The following is a 21403-nucleotide window of genomic DNA, read 5'->3' on the forward strand; positions in this document are numbered from 1 at the left end:
ATGCTGACCCATTTATTTTCTATGCCACTAGTTCCCACTAAGGTCACGGCCAGCCTATCCCAGCTGACTTTACTAGATATGGATGTTTAGTTTATGTTTCGAGATTATTGTGAGATCATTCAAACCTGCAATAAAAGCATGTCATTGTGGTGATCAAGTCTTGTGTGTCAAACAAATCTGTGTGTCTCACCAACATTATATTATATTACGTATCATGGTTACACCATTTTTTAATCCTTGAAAACGCTTACTGGTAATTTAGGCAAAAAATATGTAATTATTTTCTTCAATATGCATATTTTTGACAAATAATATCCCCATGTTTTATAATGGTTAGGCAAATGGTCAGTGACTAATGGACAATTAGTCCTGCCTATGCCCTTGCAAGGGCATTTTGCTTGATGGCAGCCATGTTTTTAAAAAAAAATCTTGCTCAAGTTTAACTTCTGGGCAGCACGGCGATCGAGTGGATAGCGCGCAGACCTCACAGCTAGGAGACCAGGGTTCGATTCCACCCTCGGCCATCTCTGTGTGGAGTTTGCGTGTTCTCCCCGTGCATGCGTGGGTTTTCTCCGGGTACTCCGGTTTCCTCCCACATTCCAAAAACATGCTAGGTTAATTAGCCACTCCAAATTGTCCATAGGTATTTATTATGCTATGATTTCTTGTTCTATGGTTATCATCACACTTTTTCCCTCCATGCTTCCTATTAAATTTTGAAGAATATTTTCCAACATTTGGGTTTAACTTCGAATTGTATTATTTTTTGTACTATAAACTGTGTAGTTATTACAGTATTTAGAGGTGCAGATCACTAAATTGGAATATTTTGTAAAAGTTACTTGATTTCATGAGAGAAATCTCAGCCTCAGGAAAGTTTGTGCTGTTCATTTTCTGACTGCTAACTTAAGCGCAAGCTAGTAAGTTACAACGCTGAATACATTTTTGACAATTAGATCGTTTTTGGGGGGGTTTCATTAGCAGTACAATAAAAATGATTAAGAAATACATTCTTCAGATAGTTAACTGATGTGCAGTGAATCAATAGAATATCACTTTTTCACTTTTTATATATCCCGATTTATTGGGATGCACCTTGTTGCTTTCATTCCACACCATGACGCCAATAATGGAATGGCCTTTATTGTCATTATACAAGATGTACAACGAAATTGGAGAGCTTCTCTTTTCAGTGCAGTAGTAGGTGGTACTTATTATGTCATTGGATGCTCATATCACCTTGTACTTCGGTACGAGGTGCATTATTAAAAAAAAAGAAAACCCTCAACTGTATTATGGAAAGCAGGAAGTGAACAAATGTAACAGTTAGTGATTGTAAAAGTACCAGATGGAGGGGTAGGATTTAATAAGCTTTGCTTCTTCCTACTCCTTTTGGACATGTGGAACTGGGAACTGATTATGGGATGCATTCAATTGTAATCTGATGCATGTTCAAATGAAATAAAACCATTACCATTACCATAATGAAAATGACATTGTATGTTTTCATCAAGACACAACATTAGGTACACCTGTCTGAACCTAAAAACATGGGAAATTCAGCATTTCTAAAGATGATGTTTATTATTGTGCATGCAACTTACAATGCTGATTATGACGGCTGTTTAATATTTAGGCCAGCACAGCTCATAATGTTAAATATACATTAGGCAACATATTTTATACAGCTTGTGTATTGCAAATGAGTAGATTGTGTGGTGTATCTATGGAAATAATCAGTGTACTATTTGAAAAGATGTTGAAATTCAGGCAGCAATTCAGCCTCAGCAAAACTTATCCCGCCACCCTGAGGCTTCATCGTCCCCTCGTCCCCTACTCCCACACTCTCTCCTCTCCCCTCCCCTCCCCTCTCTCTCTCTCTCCCTCTCTCTCTGTATCTCACTGACACACAAACACAGACACACCGAATGGACAAGAAAGCGCACAGTGGAACTTTCACTCAAGCTCATTATTACGCACGGCTCCAATTGCGCAGCAAGCGAGCGAGCGAGCGCAGCTGGGATCACCTGATGGGATTCTATCAGCTATAAAAAAGCACCAAAAGACGACCTGACGGCTTTGGGGAGATTACACCTCGTCTCCCCTCATCAATATTAACAATAACAAGAAGAAGAAGAAGAATGCGTGTTTCAGGATACCAACGTCTTGCCGCGTAATTGAACAGCAGAGGTGCTCGTTTGTAGCAAAGAACAAAATAAATTGTCAGCTGGTGCAGAGACATGGACCTCCTGGGGGTTTATCTGTTCCACCTCACAACTTCAGGTAAGTGTTTATTTAATGCACCAAAATGACGGGCTGCAATGCATATATATATATATGTAGTATATAGTATATAGTTAGTATACAGCGTATATACATGTATTTATTTTATATTTGCCTATTTGCCAGGGGCCCTTGGAATTGCCGAACAGTTCCCCTGACCGATACCAGAATGTAGAGTTCATGTAGATGTCACTCATGGCTGATTGGCAGCATAAAACCCTGATGGGAGCATCCCTAATATATAAATATTTATACGTAAAAAAGTGATTGCCCCATTCCTGATTTTTTTTTATTTTCTTTTGCGTTTTGTCACACTTAAATGTCACAGATCATGAATCATCAAAGAAATTGAAAACTTATATTTACATAACATAACATAAATTGACATAACTTTTTGTTATTAATGCAGGAAAAAAAATTCAAACCGACATGGCTATATGTGAAAAAGTGATTGCCCCCTAAATCTAACAACTTGTTGGGCCACCATTGGCAGCAACAACTGCAATCAAGTGTTTGTGATAACTTGCAGTGAAGCACTGAGGAGGAATTTTGGTCCACTCATCTTTGCAGAATTGTTGTCATTCAGCCACATTGGATGGTTTTCCATCATGAAGCACCTTTTTAAGGTCATACCACGGCATCTTGATAGGATTTAGGTCAGGATTCTGACTTTCTGGTGTGTTTTGGATCATTGTCCTGCTGCACAACTTGAGGTCACCAACAGATGGTCGGATATTCTCCTTTTGGACTTTTTGGTAGAGAGTAGATTCATCATTCTGTTTGTCACAGCAAGCTTTCCGGGTCCTGAAGCAGCGAAACAGGCCCAGACCATCACACTACCGCCACCATATTTTACTGCTGGTGTGATATTATTTTTCTGCAATGTGGTGTTACATTTAGGCCACATGTAATGTGACACACTCTTTCCAAAAAGTTCAGCTTTTGTCTTGTATTTTCCTAAAGGTCTTGTTGATCATCAGGCTGTGGTCTGGCATAATCCAGATGGTTCCTCATGCTTTGTTTTATTAAGTTTGCTTTGAAGGCCGTTGTTGCCCAGTGTCTTTCTTATGGTGGAGTCATGAACTCTGTGAGGCCTGCAGTTCTATGGATGTTGTTGTGGGGTCTTTTGTGACTCCTTGATTGAGTTGCCTGGACACTCCTGGGATTGCTGGAGTCCTAATGCTTTAAAAATGGCTTTTTTAAAGCTTTAAAGCTAAAAAATAAAAAAAAATAAAAAAAATAAAAAATAATTAAAAAAAATAAAAAAATATAAAAAAATAAAAAATAAAAAATAAAATAAAAATTTAATTGAAAAAATGTAAAAAAAAATGGCTTTATAACATTTTCCAGACAGATAGAGCTCAATTAATCTCAGTTATGTTTAAAAAAAGAGGGGGGGGGGCAATCACTTTTCCACATGGGGCCCTGTAGGGTTGGAGTTTTTTTTTTTCTTCCTTAATCATAAAAAGTTTCAGCCGTGGTGTGATTGAGTAATATTCAAATGTGTTTTACTATTTTACTATTTCACAGCACATGCATGCATTACTGTACCTTTAATCTTTTCATTTTTGTAATCTTCTATTCAGTTATTATTTAACATATCAAACACACATGATGATAAATGAGGATAAATAAACGTGGCTTCTTAGTTCTTCTTAGTTTTGGACGGTGAAAATGTACCGACGTGCCATCATGCACATCAATGACCAAAACAAATAAGGCATTTCTTTTCTATTCATGTTCTGCTGAGCTGTTTATTCCAGTAAAACGTCCCAAAGTGGCAACATTAATGTGACACCTGCTCTCTGTGTAATTGAAAGAAGGTGCGCTATTGATTTTGGAGGGGGTGTTAAGAGACCTGCTGTCGGTGCATTGTCTCCCTGGTACCAGACAAGGGTGTCAACCTCATGCATGTTCAAATAATTCAAGTACACCTTAGACATGCTTCCAATTGGCTCGCTGAAAAGTTTTGGATTCATATGTTTGACACGATAACACGCACAGCAGCCAGATGCCTTTAAGGGGAGCCTGCTGATTCATGTCAGGAAAATATGTCAGTGCTCGAGAGAAATGAGTGACATGTTCCTTGATGGGGAACCTGTTAAGCAGTTTGCAGGAATCAAAAACAAAACCACAAAAAAGGTCATAAATTGTGTTGCGTGTTTGGTTGACTTGTTGGTGGTTTGCCTGGGCCTGCTGGAGGTGGGCCTGCTGGAGGTGGGCCTGCTGGAGGTGGGCGTGCTGGAGGTCCTCATGTGTGTATGGACTGGAGGGTCAGTAGAATGCCAGCGTGAGAGACAAGAGAGTTCAAACTGCATTATCGCTGCTCTTATGAAAAATGGAACGGATGCCCGGCAAGTAGTCCAGGCAATGCAGGCTTTGATCTTATCTGCATGATAAATGTGCACGGGCGCTCGTGTTGACAAATCCACACTGAAGCTGTAAATTATACAGAGTTTTGTGCAATTTTGGGGACTTTGGGATTATTTTAGGAAGTAGATATTTCACAACCAGTTCCCATCAAGAAGCTGCAACTGTAACACAGGGTCAGTTCCAACAACTTCCCATTAGTGCATGACAAACGATCTAGGCGGACTACATCCTGGAATCTGTCACAGAAGTAGGAGTTCAAAACATTCAGTCTCTCGACTAGGAAAAGTTAGTATATTTAGGTCACACTCATCCGTAATCCGTACTTTACTATTAATTCCTATAAAAAACATTTATTAATTGATTGCTGGGGATCACAATAGATGAAAATATGAGCTGGAAACCTCATATTACAAATATACAACATAAGGTGGCCAGAAATATTTCAATATTGGACAAAGCAAAATTTGTTCTCAATTGTTCTCTGTGGTTCTACCATATCTTACTTATTGTGTGGAAATATGGGATAATAACTATAAAAGCAATCTTCACTCGCTAAATGTACTGCAAAAAAGGTCAGTAAGGATAATTCATAATGCCGCCTACAGAGAACATACTAACTCCTTATTTCTAAAATCACAAATACTTCAACTTGCTGATATAGTTCATCTTCAAACAGCTAAAATAATGCATAAGGCTAAAAATAAGCAATGAGCTAAAAATGTCATCCAATACTTCTCTACAAGAGAGGAGAAATATGATCTCAGGGAAGAAGTACATTTGAAACACTTCTATGCTAGGACTACGTTATGCTAGCCATAGCATTTCAGTATGTGGAATCAAACTATGGAATGGATTGAGTAAGGAAATCAAACAATGCACAACGATGAGCCAATTCAAGAAACAATACAAGCAGTTGATGTTTGCTAAATACAAGGATGAAGAGTCTTGAACCAGTCATGATGTGCTATATATATCACTATATTGACACGCACTATGGTACCCATTATGGCATTGGATGCTCATATCACCCAGTACTTCGGTACGTGGTACATTATTAAAAAAAAAAACAAAAAAAAAACCTTAAACTGTATTATGGAAAGCAGGAAGTGAACAAATGTAACAGTTACTGATTGTAAAAGTACCAGATACTCCTTTTGGACATGTGGAACTGGGAACTGATTATGTGATGCATTCAATTGTAATCTGATGCATGTTCAAATGCCTCACAGCTAGGAGACCAGGGTTCGATTCCACCCTCCCTGTGTGAAGTTTCCATGTTCTCTCTGTGCATGCGTGGGTTTTCTCCGGGTATTCCGGTTTCCTCCCACATTCCAAAAACATGCTAGGTTAATTAGCCACTCCAAATTGTCCATAGGTATGAATGTGAGTGTGAATGGTTGTTTGTCTTTATGTGCCCTGTGATTGGCTGGCCACCAGTCCAGGGTGTACCCCGCCTCTCGCCCGAAGACAGCTGGGACCCTCCAGCGACCCTCGTGAGGATAAGCAATAGAAAATAAATGAATGAATGAATCTCCGCTTGACCAATGTGCTTATTATCTTGGTGCTATTTTATGATTTTCTGTCATTAAATATAAGCATAATGTCTGAATTGAAGATTGAATTAACATACTAAGAGTTGAAGCAAACATTCTTCGGTGAGCTACTCAGCTACTCAGAGCAGAGAGAGCAAAAGAAGAGAGCAGGGTTGTTAAACGAAAACCGGCCATCATCCACAATCCTTACGTGAGACGTCTGTCTTTTCTGTGTGTTCGAATGATATAAAAACAGATAAAAAGAGACACAAATCATGTAAATTCCAAAAAAAAGCGCAGTGCAAAAAAAGCAAAGTGACACCTAAAGGGGGGCTATTATGCTTTATCCACTTTTCTGACTTATGAATGTAGTTAGAATGCTCTTTTTTTCAAACACTGGCACCCTGTGACATCACAGTGAGCCAGGCTTCCTCATATGGGCCTTGTGTTAACTGTACAAGCTGTACGAGTGGGACCAATCACAGCGGAGTAAGCGTGACCAGAGGCGGGCCATGGGTGGAATAAATTAAACCAGACCATTTTGGAAATCGAAGGAAATACAGCTAGAATAGGTGCAGATTTTGGAAGATCTAGAAAGCTTTCTGTGTGGGTTATTGTGTGTTGCGGCTCGATAGGAGTCCACAACTCAATACAAAGCACAGGAAATTCGCATAATAGGTCCCCTTTAACTAATTTTCTACCAAAGATGGATTCATACATTATTTTCCAACCCAAACGCCTGATCCCAAAATCCCCAAACCCCCCCCATTTCACGTATTTTACATATATATATATATACACACACACCTTAACCGAGGCTGCTACTATTAAAGAGACTAGTGATGGAGGAATAGATTTTTTATTGTGTGTGTGTGTGTGGTATCGCTTAGCTTGATTGACAGTTCATATTCAGTTCATATGGAGCTGTTAATACATACAAATACTCATTATATTATCCTGTCCCGTCATTTATCTTTCTGTTTTCTGTTAAGTCAGTAAAAATGGGCATTTCTGACATAGCTTCGAATGGTGATTAATTAATGATTAATTTCAAAATCTCATTAGAATTATTAGATTAGAATCATTTGACAGCCCTAATAAAAATATGAACAAATAACATTATTAATATGACTGGAATGGCTGATGGCTGAAAATACTGTGTTTTTAACATAGCCTGTCCACCATGTTTGTTGACGGTTACATCAATAGCTTTTAACGGGGAAATGATGTCCTACTAAATTCTTACACTTTGCCACATTTCCCTCGTTTAGATTTCCACTGGATCAGCACCCGGCTCGAGTCCAACTGTATTTTTGGACTTTATGGCTTCGACATTGTGGGATGTGACCCGAGTCTTTAATGGTGGTAGATAAGTAGCGCAAAGCACGCCATTACCGAGCATACTGGCTTGACCTCCTGCAAGGCATTTGCTATGAATTTTGTCGTTGGAAGGTGACATAACATCTTGGCCACGTGGAACACGGCCATTAATAACACGTCCATGTCTGATAATAAATATTAGATAATAAATGTACACTTGATGTGCTTTTATGCTTAGTCATCATTATTTAGCAGCATAAATTTAGATTACGTCGTACCTTTATGTGCTTCCAATACAAAATGTGTGGGTAGGGTACTCCAGTTAAGAGTCCTAATATAACCATTTGCATACATGTATCTGTTGTCATGGTTACAATGGAAACTTGAAACTAAAACATCAAGGTTGGTCTTACTTTCTAAAAGTGTCTGTCATTTGGAACTATGTTCATTGGATGCCACTTGTCCTCACGAAGGTCGAGGGCATATAATGGCGTCCATCCCAGCTGGCTTTGGGCGAGAGGTCGGGTACGGCAGTCAATCGTAGACCACATACTATAGAGTCTATAGTATGTGGTCTACGATTATATGGTCTATACTATAGACCATATAGACATTCATAGTCACAGTTAACAACAACTTATTGTGTGTCTCTCCACAGCGGCAGTACTATCTATTAGTACTATCTATTCTAGTATTCTGGTCTCTAGGTGTCAGTAACGTGACATTGATGACACAATAGCCACGACTGGGGATGTCGGGGTTAACTGTGAATCTAGCTTATATTATTTATGTATGATTAAGATGGCTTATTTTCTATTACTATGTCGACTATAATGTATAATAAAAAGTGTGAAGGCGACTGTAGGGTTGTTATTTAATGTCTACAAGGCTCTATAATGGTAGAAACCAAATTTTTATTTATGAGTTTTAAAAATTTATATATATATATACATATATATATATTTTTATTTTATTTGGGCAAATATATGAAACATTACAGTGCATTTCTTACATCAATCAAAATATAACTTTCCATTATTTACATTTATATTAATCTATCTGATCACAAGCCCAAAAGGAGTAGGCTGAAGCAAAAGCTTATAAATGCCTACCCCTTTTTGCAAGATATAATCATGTTCATGCCACAGTCTTGTTTTCCCCTCTTATTATTATCATTGTAATATTATTATTGTTATCATTATCATTATTATTGTTATAATCTTTATCATTATTACCATTATTATTGTTATTATTATCACCATTATTATAAACATCATTAATATTACCATTTTCATCATTATAGTTGTAACATTTTATTGTTTTTTTTAATTATTTAATTTTACAGACTATTACATAACATAACATAACATAACATAACATAACATAAAGCATCAAGCGGAGCGGAACTTGAAGAGTTAAAACAACAAGTAAACAATCTTTGCCGCTCACTAAATATGAGTATGAAAGTGAAACTACAGCTTTCCTGCAAATGTTGAGCAACTTTAATTATTTAAAATAAGTATTTAAGTCATTAAGCAATTAAATGGCTGCACAACGGACAAGTGGTTAGCACGCAAGCCTCGCAGCTAGGGGACCTGAGTTCAATTCCACCCTCAGCCATCTTTGTGTGGAGTTTGCATGTTCTTCTCCGAGTACTCCGGTTTCCTCCCACATTCCAAAAACATGCTAGGTTAATTAGCCACTCCAAATTGTCCATAGGTATGAATGTGAGTGTGAATGGTTGTTTGTCTATATATGCCCTGTGATTGGCTGGCCACCAGTCCAGGGTGGACCCCGCCTCTCGCCTGAAGACAGCTGGGATAGGCTCCAGCACCCCGCGACCCTCGTGAGGATAAGCGGTAGAAGATGAATGAATGAATGAATGAATTCTCCAATACATGTACTCCCCAAAGTACTCAGTCATGTTACATTAAACATATTGTATGATTTATGAAGCCACACCATCATATAATTATGTCCACTTTGTACTCTAAAGTTGAGTATTATCTGTAATACATCAAAACATCGTAGAAAAGGAAGTAACGGCCAGACGTAGCGTGCATCTGTCCTCATACTCAACTTTTAACATGGCTGATTATTATTATGTGCTGTGCGTTGAGCGAGCAGGAAGTAAAAGTCCATCAAGGATGTGCGTATTCTATCTATCAATAAAGCGCAGCAACATTTACTTCCCTGTTGTCTGAGCTTGGAGTTAAAAGCTTTAGAGACAGTGAGGCCGTTATGCGTTTCCCGCGAATCGGCTCACTTCTCCAGCCATGGTCAGAGCTTTGAAAATGCCTTAAGTATTTAATTATTAAGGCTGTGAAGTCTGCAGAGGAGATAGCCTGGCCGACGCGTTGCCATCCGAGCAATGTCCGTCTCGCTGTGATGACCTTTTACAGTGTCATTACTCAATGACTGCCATCATCGTCTGCCTACAATATTACTAAGTAATGACTTCAATCCCTACACAAAGTTGAGAGGAGAGAATCACTTCCAAATGAAAGCTGAGCTTTAAGGTCTCCTATTATGTAAAAGTGACTTTTTAATGTTGTTCTACCAGCAATACTGTATGTGTACATAGAGCTTGTTTAAAAGCACCAAAAATTAAAAAAAATTTAAATTAAAAAATTAAAAAAATTAAAAAATTAAAAAATTAAAAAATTTAAAAATTTAAAAATTTAAAAATTTAAAAATTTAAAAATTTAAAAATTTAAAAATTTAAAAATTTAAAATTTTAAAAATTTAAAATTTTAAAACATTAAAGAAATTTTAAAAAATTAAAAATTTTTAAAAATTTAAAAATTTAAAAATTACAAAATTTAAAAATTTAAAAATTTAAAAATTTAAAAATTTAAAAATTTAAAAATTTAAAAAATAAAAAATTAAACTGTATTATGGAAAGCAGGAAGTGGACAAATGTAACAGTTACTGATTGTAAGTACCAGATGGAGGGGTAGGATTTAATAAGCTTTGCTTCTTCCTACTCCTTTTGGACATGTGGAACTGGGAACTGATTATGGGATGCATTCAATTGTAATCTGATGCATGTTCAAATGAAATAAAACCATTACCATTACCATTACCATTATCAAATGGGAGAATAATCTATCTCCTAGATTATATCTATCTATATATTTATATACAGTGAAGAAAATAAGTATTTGAACACCCTGCTATTTTGCTATTTCTCCCACTTAGAAATCATGGAGGGGTCTGAAATTTTCATCGTAGGTGCATGTCCACTGTGAGAGAGATAAACTAAAAAGAAAAATCCAGAAATCACAATGCATGATTTTTTAACAATTTATTTGTGTGATACAGCTGCAAATAAGTATTTGAACACCTGTGTATCATCTAGAATTCTGACCCTGAAAGACCTGTTAGTCTGCCCATTAGAAGTCCACCTGCACTCCATGTATCATCCTGAATCAGATGCACCTGTTTGAGGTCGTTAGCTGCATAAAGACACCTGTCCACCCCATACAATCAGTAAGACTTTAACTTGTAACATGGCGAAGACCAAAGAGCTGTCCAAAGACACCAGAGACAAAATTGTACACCTCCACAAGGCTGGAAAGGGCTACGGAGCAATTACCAAGCAGCTTGGTGAAAAAAGGTCCACTGTTGGAGCTATCATTAGAAAATGGAAGAAGCTAAACATGACGGTCAATCTCAATCGGAGTGGAGCCCCATGCAAGATATCACCTCGTGGGGTCTCAATGATTCTAAGAAAGGTGAGGAATCAGCCCAGAACTACACGACAGGACTTGGTCAATGACCTGAAAAGAGCTGGGACCACCGTTTCCAAGGTTACTGTAGGTAATACACTAAGACGTCATGATGTGAAATCATGCATGGCACGAAAGGTTCCCCTGCTTAAACCAGCACATGTCAAGGCCCGTCTTAAGTTTGCATATGACCATTTGGATGATACAGAGGAGTCATGGGAGAAAGTTTTATGGTCAGATGAGACCAAAATAGAACTTTTTGGTCATAATTCCAATAAGCGTGTTTGGAGGAAGAAGAATGAAGAGTACAATCCGAAGAACACCATCCCTACTGTGAAGCATGGGGGTGGTAGCATCATGCTTTGGGGGTGTTTTTCTGCACATGGGACAGGACGAGTGCACTGCATTAAAGAGAGGATGACTGGGGCCGTGTATTGTGAGATTTTGGGGAACAACCTCCTTCCCTCTGTCAGAGCATTGAAGATGGGTCGTGGCTGGGTCTTCCAACACGACAACGACCCGAAGCACACAGCCAGGAAAACCAAGGAGTGGCTCCGTAAGAAGCATATCAAGGTTCTAGCATGGCCCAGCCAGTCTCCAGACCTGAACCCAATTGAAAATCTTTGGAGGGAGCTCAAACTCCGTGTTTCTCAGCGACAGCCCAGAAACCTGACTGATCTAGAGAAGATCTGTGTGGAGGAGTGGGCCAAGATCCCTCCTGCAGTGTGTGCAAACCTGGTGAAAAACTACAGGAAACCTTTGACCTCTGTAATAGCAAACAAAGGCTACTGTACCAAATATTAACATTCATTTTCTCAGGTGTTCAAATACTTATTAGCAGCTGTATCACACAAATAAATTGTTAAAAAATCATGCATTGTGATTTCTGGATTTTTCTTTTTAGTTTATCTCTCTCACAGTGGACATGCACCTACGATGAAAATTTCAGACCCCTCCATGATTTCTAAGTGGGAGAAATAGCAAAATAGCAGGGTGTTCAAATACTTATTTTCTTCACTGTATACGTATATATCTCCCGAACTTGTTGGACGTGTTGAAATGCCCACTTTTCCATGACGTCAGGGTAAAAACCTCCTTACTGATATACTGATACTGATCTGATTCTGATCTGATTCTCTTCAAGCTTGATGAAACATTCATTCATTAATTTTCTACCGCTTATCCTCACGAGGGTCGCTGGGGTTGCTGGAGCCTATCCCAGCTGTTTTGGGGCGAGAGGCGGGGTACACCCTGGACTGGTGGCCAGCCAATCCCAGGGCACATATAGACAAACAACCATTCACACTCACATTCATACCTATGGACAATTTGGAGTGGCTAATTAACCTAGCATGTTTTTGGAATGTGGGAGGAAACCGGAGTACCCGGAGAAAACCCACGCATGCACGGGGAGAACATGCAAACTCCACACAGAAATGGCCGAGGGTGGAATTGAACCCTGGTCTACTAGCTGTAAGTTCTGCATGCTAACCACTTGCCCGCCGTGCCGCCCCTCGATGAACCAAGCTTCGCTATACGTTGAAAAATAAAACTCTGCTACGGACATGGACATACGTATGTAAACAGTGATAAAGTACACAATAACTCTTCTTGGAGAAACACACTCTGCTCATTAGCATTTAAGCTACAAACACACAACATGGCGTGTTCCCAGCAGGGCTTTTTAAAGCACTTTAAATTTGAATTCAAGGTTAGATTTTGGCCATGGGAGTTTGTGCAGGTCGTTATCATCCATTCTCGATACCGATTGGGGGACTTTATAGTTTCATTGTTTTAAAAACAAACTGATGAGAAATGAGACAGACATTTCTCATTTTAAGTGTTTATCATTACCCTATTTTCCACACTATATTCACAGTTTTTTCATAGTTTGGCTATCAGAATATAAATACAATAAATATAACAATATATAATAATACAAAGAATAAAATATTGTTTTTAATTTTAGTTTATTAACAGATGTGACTTACGAGTGACGTATAGTCTGAAAAATACAGTAGTTGGTCCGCCCCATTTTTCAAAAATGTTAAAACAAAACACACTTTTATAGTTTTTCAAATACATTTGAATGTGTAATAAAGTGAAAAGTGAAGTGAAAGTGAAAATGTATAAAATAATCCTAAAGGCATATAAAAGAAATATAAATATCAAACTTGCGCGGGCCGCACTAACATTAAACTTTCACATCAAGGCGGGGGCCTCAAACTAGTGTCCTGCGGGCCACATCTGGCCCGCGGGCCGCGTGTTTGAGACCCCTGGTCTAAATCATGGTGAGTTCATGGTTCCTTTTTTCAGAGCATCTATGCAATATGTGTTTGGTACATCTGTGAGGATGAGCGAGGGAGTACAACGATACAAGACAATTTCATGAAGCTGAGAAAACCGATATCGTACAAACATTTACCCACATTTCATCGTAGGTTCAAAGAAGAGCGAAACACAAGCTCATTAGCTCAGATTTGCAGGTGGTTGCCCAGCAAGAAAAACTGTTTTCAGACAAGCTAACCTAACCTAACCCCCACTGGAGCCTTTTCTTTTTTTAAAGAGGAAGCCTGAGCTCCACATCTTTCCTGGACTCTGTTAGGGGTGAGTGGATTTTCATGATGATAGATGGAAAGAAGTTCTTGAGGTGGGGGTTCTGCCAAAAGGTCCAAGGACATAGAGTACATATACCTTCCCAGGTTAGCTGAGTGTGAAATGAAAATGTTCATTGCGCACCAAGACCTACGTATACATTGCCACTCGTTTTCAGAAGGACATACCGAAACACAGTAATGTTGATTTTCAATAAAAATGCAGTTTCTTTGTTTCCTGACTACATTCTTGCTCTCTCTGACGTGTGTTGACTTTCCCGTGAGAAAAATGTGATTTTACATAGTTACAGCTACGGTTATGGTTGAATTCGTTTTGAATATGTAAGTTAAACTGAGTACATGACAAAGAACAATTCAGTTCCACATGTCCAAAAAGGACTAGGAAGAAGCAAAGCTTATTTAATCCTACCCCCCATCCATACCACATCAGTTGCAATTCACTTGCTCACCTCCTGCTTTCCAAATCTAGTCTTGACTAATTGTGAATACATAGGAAAGTAATAAGACATAACAATGTGGTGGCGTAATGTCTATACTTATTGCAAAGACATTAGAATAATAACTGATTAAAGGGTTAACAGTAGGATAATGAGTGAGTTTAGACAATATACTCGTCACAATGAAGAGTGACTGGTCAGTGCTAACGAGGGCTGTCTTCGACTAAAGATAGATAGAAGTTCATAATCATTTGTTTGACTTTCTCCATAGTCGCCAAATGTTTTGTTTTCTTTTAAGAGCATAGCTAATGGCGATGCCAACATCTAGCACGGTCGCTGGTGGCACGTGGGCATATCCGATATCAGAAAAGTGCATATTGAATAGGACAGTGCTTCTTAAATAGTGGGGAACCGGGAACTGTCAAGGGGAACGCGACAGTACCCCCTCTTGAATATGCTTGAATTACTCTTCTATACGCGTCTCTGCTCTCCTTTTTCTTGCATTTTTCTGGTTTCAGTTTCAAGTTCATTGAGAAGCACTGGAATAGGACAACATGGCTTACCAAAGTGGTTGGCAGTCCAATTTCTTTATTAAAATCCACATTCGGGATACGAGTTGGCATAGGAGCCGAAATTTAATGAAATGATACGCCATGTTGGTTGTTGTGGTATGACACGGAAGAAGCTGCTACACATGTTGCATGTTTCTGGAATCCTCTTTAACCTTTTCAAAATACTTCCTTATTTTTACTGGCCATTTTGAAGCAATAAGTCGATGTTGACGGTCTTCCTCGCGTTAAAAGCTCACGCTCAGCTCCTGTGGACCGAGCCACTGAAGCGGGGGATTTTGTTTATGTGTAGTAAGAATAGTCTTCTGTTAAACACACACATCATTTTCAATTATTTATTAACACAAAATGTACTGTTTTTGTATCCAAAATAGGCTATATATATATATATACGTATATATTTAGAACAAAAACAAGACACTTGTTTTGCTCAGGTTGGGGATAAAAAACTAAAAAACACTAAAACGTGACTAAAAACACGATCGAGGCTTAAGACACTCCTACTTATAACACGCAAGATACAGTCACGTGAGAAAATTAGGACACCTTATGGTGTAAATATTCTACCACTGAATGAACATTACTACACTACTACTACTACGACTACACTAAAAAAATCCAAGTTGACTCAACTTAAAAAAAATTGTAACCTCGCTGCCTTAAAATTGGGATTAAATCTAGCAAATTATTATTTCAGGTCATTTCAACTCACAACTAAGTTTCTCCAACTTAAAAGGTTAAGTTCACCTGATTTATTGCTTTGTTTTGGGAACTTTCTTTAATAGATCAAATATTAGAAGAACTCAAGTCATTTCAACTGACTTTTGATTTAGTCCAAGTAATTAGCTCAAGTAAATTCAACTCAATATTAAATTGAAATTAATTGAAATTATTTGTTAATGAGTTGAGATGACTTGATTTACATTGTTGATACGACCAAAATATTTGGTTATTTGACCTAAAAAATGAAGTTCCCACAACAAATCAATAAGTCACGTCAACTTGGAGAAACTTAGTTGAAATTACGTGAAATAATTTGCTAGATTTTGCGAGGTTACAATTTTTTTTAAGTTGAGTCAACTTGGAATTTTTTACAGTATGTATCAGCTTCTTGAATGCAGTAGTCGGGGTTGAAATCTGACACAAATCATAACAACGAGAAATGCTATGTTAAATCAACTATTTTGTTACAAAACAAAATTTGGATTAAAGTAAAAAAAAAATGTCTGGAACAATTTATTTTGAAAACATTTAATGTTTTTAATGTTAATGTTTTTTAATGTTTTTTCTTTAAAACATATTTTAAAAACATTAGCATAAGAACAATATGACAGACTGTCAATATGTGGGGTGATATTGTGATGTGTGTGTGTGCGTGCATGTACGAGCGTCTGAGCTGACTTGAAATTTCTCACACAGCACTATCCAAAACACCCATTGTAACTTTAGGCTGTTTAGCCAAATGACCACAAAATTGGGAACACACATTTAGAGGACTGACAAGTACATGCGTGTAAACCGCAAGACTGCTTAAACAACATGGCCGCCGTTCCACAATTCCAAATCAGTAGTCAGGCAAACTCCTGCCGAGTCAAAGATGAATTCCTTTGGAATTCCGATGCCCTGTTGCAGCTACTGATATTCATCTCCTTGAGCCATTCCCTTGGTGAAAGTATATCGGGGCTTTTATAGCCTTAGCCTCCCCGTCTCTGAAATATCAATCTTCCATAAACATTAGCCTATTACGCTGCCTACCCCGTAAGGTATCCGCTACGTCAAAAGTCTTTTGCAACGCAAGCCAAAAACTATTTTGAAACATTTATGAGCGAAAGCGAATGCACGAGAAAGCATCATGCAGCCACCTTCATCTTCATCTTCATGTTCACGTTTCACTGTTTCATTGCACAGATTTCCTGACAGTGGCGATGAACGACGCCGGTAAGCAGGACTATTTGATATCAGCAGTCGCGCTTTGTGTTGAATTATTGATGCTATTTCATGAAAGAATAATTGTTGTATAGAATTGAATCAGTATTGCATTGTTAGTTTACAGCGTGCACAGCCGAGTAAACACCAGCGGCTAATTCAATAGTTTCTTATCTGCGTTCCCAGGGCAGAACATCCAGCAGCTGAGTTTTTTTAAATTAATTTGCCATCTCTTATGCCCAGGAGGAGCTCTCTTGTTAATCAAATCAGCCGAAGCCGTGTGTGGCCCAAACTTAGCCACAATAAAAAGGAATGTCTGGAAACGTCTGTTTGCATGAATAAATGGAATTATCAATGCGGCGTAGAAATGGGAAATACAGGAAATGGCCACGTGACTATAAGCATCACAATCATGCCACAATCCCTTAATTTAATTCAATAGCATAGATTGACATGCAGGAAAGAAGAACACCGGATTCCAATGATGCAAAGGATAGGGAATACAAAATATATAACATATAAAATAATTACCAATGACACCATTAAAGCAATCACTGACAGTCTGGACATGACATGGTCATTGGGCTGAAGCTGGCTGAAAGGATGAGTAGATGGTCCCTAAGGAATAGCAATTGCTTAATTGATTAGTCACATTTAATGAGGGTATGGATTGATGTAAATAAGAACAGCATGGATAGACAATGCATACATTTCAGTAGGATTTGTGGTTAAAATGCAAATAAAGCACTGGAATGGAACACAGCACCACTGCTATATGGCTTTTCCAATCAAACACTATTTATTTATTTATTTTCATTTTTTTTTTTGGGCAAACAAATAGCTACACAGAGTGTCCACACTTTGGTAATGGTTTCATTTGGATTTGAAAATGCATCCACGTTACAGTGGAATACATCCTGTCCAACCTGTACGGTAAAATACATTAATACATAATTTATTAGAGGCTGACGTCATCGCATCGTTGGCAGGCACCAATGACTGTGTTGCTCAGATGTAATTCATTACGGCAAAACTTTAAAAGATGTTTTTTGTTTGTTTATTTTCATCATTTTAACTTGTGTTTATATATTTCTCATATATAGCTTTCAGTGTTAAGTTGCTGTGTGATGACTTTTGTGTTCTTGATAAGATGACAGTGAATCAGACTGTTATATTGTTATTTTTATTTTATTTTTATATCCAGTACAATGACCTTGTGCGATTTCCAATGGGTCGACAAGCTCGTTGTGAGTGCACTGACAGCTCGTGATTGACTGATTGACTTCCAAAAAAGCGCAACACAGTATTTAAACAATTAGTAGTATTCCTAAAGCAAAGGAGATGTCACGACATTAGAGCCTAGCCATAAATGAGCCACATCGCTGTAAAAGCCGCAAGGTTTAAAGTTTAACAAAAAGTTGTAGTTTATACACCGGAAATTACAGAAAATTCAAATGGAATGTTTCAAAGTTGTTTTGTGCTTCTCCTCTCAAAACATCAGAACTGAATAATGTTTTAAATGTATATACTATAAATATATAAAAAAAAAAAAAGCACAATAGGTCCCCTTTTAATGTTAAAAATCCTCTAACTTGACTTTGAGATGTTTAGCTGAATCTCCCCCAAATGTAGTATTCATCTTTAGTGGACTGACAAGCAGATATGTGTAAAGTCTGAGCAAGACTGGTTGAACAACATGGCCGCCATCCAGAGCGGTGCAGAAGTGGCTCTTTGTTTAGACTGTCATGTCTTCTAAAGTGTTTGCACCACAACTCGTGGTTCTAAATTGACACTCAACTTTAATTCCTTTCATTGCAAGAATCTTATTCCATCACCATCTACGAAGAGCTTACATCTGAAAATACTTAACCGTGTTCTCCAACCCCCCCTCTGAGGTGGCTGGTCAACTATCCTCTACCGTATAATCTTATAATGAGGAGATGATAGAGGTTGGATGGTGTCCTGCTTCATTCCCTCCGTGTTCCAGGAAAAGGAAAGGAAATGCGCCATTACCGAGGCACCAGACGCAAAAAAAAAAAAAAAGTGGCTGTAGGGCACCTGTCTGCGTGAGCTGCAGTGGATTTACAACATCTGCTTCATGCAGGAGGGGGGAGGATGCCACCTCCGTTCGCCATGGCAAGATTAATCATTCCGGAGCAGGCAATGATGCGGCCAAAAAATTGCGTGGCAGATCCCCAACTCACAAGTTCAGCGATACTTTTGTAACTCTGGGAAACTGGGGTTATTAAAAGTTTTCTTGTAGGATTGTGAGGTTTCCTGTAGTACGGGCTCAGCTGGAATATGCTGAGACTTGAATCTGTTGAGGGACATCAATGCGACTTAGGTACAAGATAAAATAAAAACTTTAAATTACACATTACGCATTACTGAATAATCATTCGGTTCCACTTTTAAAGGGGAACTGCACATTTTGGGAATTTTGTCCGTCATTCAGTATCCTTATGTGAAACATGGACACATATTTATTTCGCTTTTCTGTGCATTATAACGCCAGAAAACAGGTTAATATGAGCTAACTCACAATGCACGTCATTGGGACACACCGAAGTTGAGGGCTTGTACCCACTGCTTCGGCGTGTCCCGTTGTTTTGTTGGTAGCTTGTGGAATCTCAAACTTGACCAACTTTTCGACTTATATAATACAGTAAACCTCGGATATATCGGAAATTCGCTCACAACGGACAGATAAAAAAGAACCAATTTTTCTGTAATGCATTTCCAATAAAAAATTCATTGCATATATCGGATTTTTTATAACGGATTTCGCCTATTTCGGACAAAATCTCCAGTCCCGTTCCAATTTCCCTCGCATATATCGGATGGCCGCATGGTGTCTTTCTCCTGGCTCCAGATTTAGGACAAATATAAAAGTGAGTGACGTCAATAATACTAGCACAGCAGTGAATGAGATCTTAACCTCACTATTGGAAATAACGTAGGCCTGCCTAACGTAGGGCGTAACAGGGCCTAGCTTAGGACCTTAGCTTCAATAAAGTTCAATTCTCATTACCTTACGTCTCTTTTCATTGCCCAGTCCAGGTACATTGGAAACATAGTCAAGGAAGTGCCTTTTTATAACGGATATAAATCCGATATATGCGTAAAACGGACATTTTGCTTATATCGGACAAAACCCGTGGGAACAATTGAATCCGATATATCCGAGTTTTACTGTATATAACCTAGCGTACTTTTTCAAAACTAACAACACATTTAGCAGCACCAGTAGGTAGCGTTACTAGGGAGTACCTTGAAGTAACACTTATAGCGACGCGTTGTGGTGCTATACCAGAAATATAGTACTTCGTGTTAACTGCTAAAATAACAATATCACTGCAGCTTGGTTGGTATACAGGTCAGTTGTGTAAATGGAACACTGTCGTTTTTGTTTTTATCCCAATGACGTACATTGTTAGCTAGCTCATATTAACTTGTTCTCTGTGGTTATACTGCAAAGAAAATGGAACAAAAGTGCATAAAGATAAGGATTGCGAATGATGGGCAAAATTCCTAAAATACTACCGTTGCAATTGAATCCTTGTATTTCATATTTGGGGGATGGAAACAACTTCAAAACATTTCAAAACACCAGCATCCCATACTAATGGAAGATGTGTTGTGTTTGTGTCGCATTGGGAACGGCTACACGATTCTTCCACATAACGAGAAGCGCTTCAGCTAAAAGCTCAACAAAACCGCGTTTAAGAAAACAGAACACAATGTCAATCACAAGCACTTAAACGACCAAATGTCTCAATTAAGTCAACAGTCCAAGACCAGCATACTGTACGTTATCAATAATTCATAATAAATAAAATAGAAATGCAACAAATGTTTGACAGCTAACACTTAGCCGTTCCATTCCGTCGAGTATTATTCGTAAAAGCTCACAGGGCAGGCAGCTTCATTTACACTTTTTAAATAGGCCCATGACTATGTTACGTGATTAGTCCGATAATCTGTTTTAAGTAAACAAACCAAAACAACAATATCGGGCCTCAGGACTTGGTTTGGCCAATTACTCATTTGACATGCATTATACTGCGCTGGCATGTTTAAACAATGCTACAAAGGGAAGAACTTGACTGGACTATTGTCGGATACCGCATGAGGACATTTAAAAAATGCAAACAGAAAGTTAAACAGAAGTATTCTCTGACACTGCTATACATTCTTGTGTCTCATTAAGACCGCGGCAGCAAGAGTTTGGCATTGGAAGCCTTTGACTCTGTCACCAGCATCCACATCCAAGTCCCCATCCCTCTTGGAGCCTTGTTAAGGCCCTAATTAATCGGATGAAGAGAATGCCACGAATGCTCGGACAGCTCGGTGTGAGTAATCACTGTGAAACCGAAGCGGCGTTCCTAAGAATGCGGTTCCTTGACAAGAATCACCACACATTACAGCCGCAGACTCTTCGGGGATCAGGAACTCCTGCAGGGATGCGTCATGATAAATATACTACATTAATACACACCACCTGCTGTGTTTCTATAAGCATCCAACCGCACTACAGAAGTTGTATGAAGTGAAAAAGTGCTGAATGTCCACTCGGCGCAAGAATTCCGAGCAAAGTTGAGAATGGTGGACTTTTTT

At 38.4% G+C, this 21403-nt stretch overlaps 1 protein-coding gene across 1 annotated transcript in view; it reads left to right on the forward strand.

Moving 5' to 3' along the window:
- Positions 1-1922: 1922 nt before the first annotated feature.
- Positions 1923-21403, forward strand: part of gfra4b (GDNF family receptor alpha 4b) — a 46370-nt gene continuing 26889 nt past the window's right edge. Inside the window, exon 1 of the mRNA XM_058076646.2 lies at positions 1923-2283. Coding sequence (XP_057932629.2) covers positions 2241-2283 — 43 coding nt within the window. The 5' untranslated portion in view covers positions 1923-2240. The remainder of the gene's footprint in view (positions 2284-21403) is intronic.

This window comes from Doryrhamphus excisus, linkage group LG23 (genome assembly GCF_037039965.1).
Source record: "Doryrhamphus excisus strain RoL-2023G ecotype Guam linkage group LG23, RoL_Dexc_Guam_v1.1, whole genome shotgun sequence".
Classification (NCBI taxonomy): domain Eukaryota; kingdom Metazoa; phylum Chordata; class Actinopteri; order Syngnathiformes; family Syngnathidae; genus Doryrhamphus; species Doryrhamphus excisus.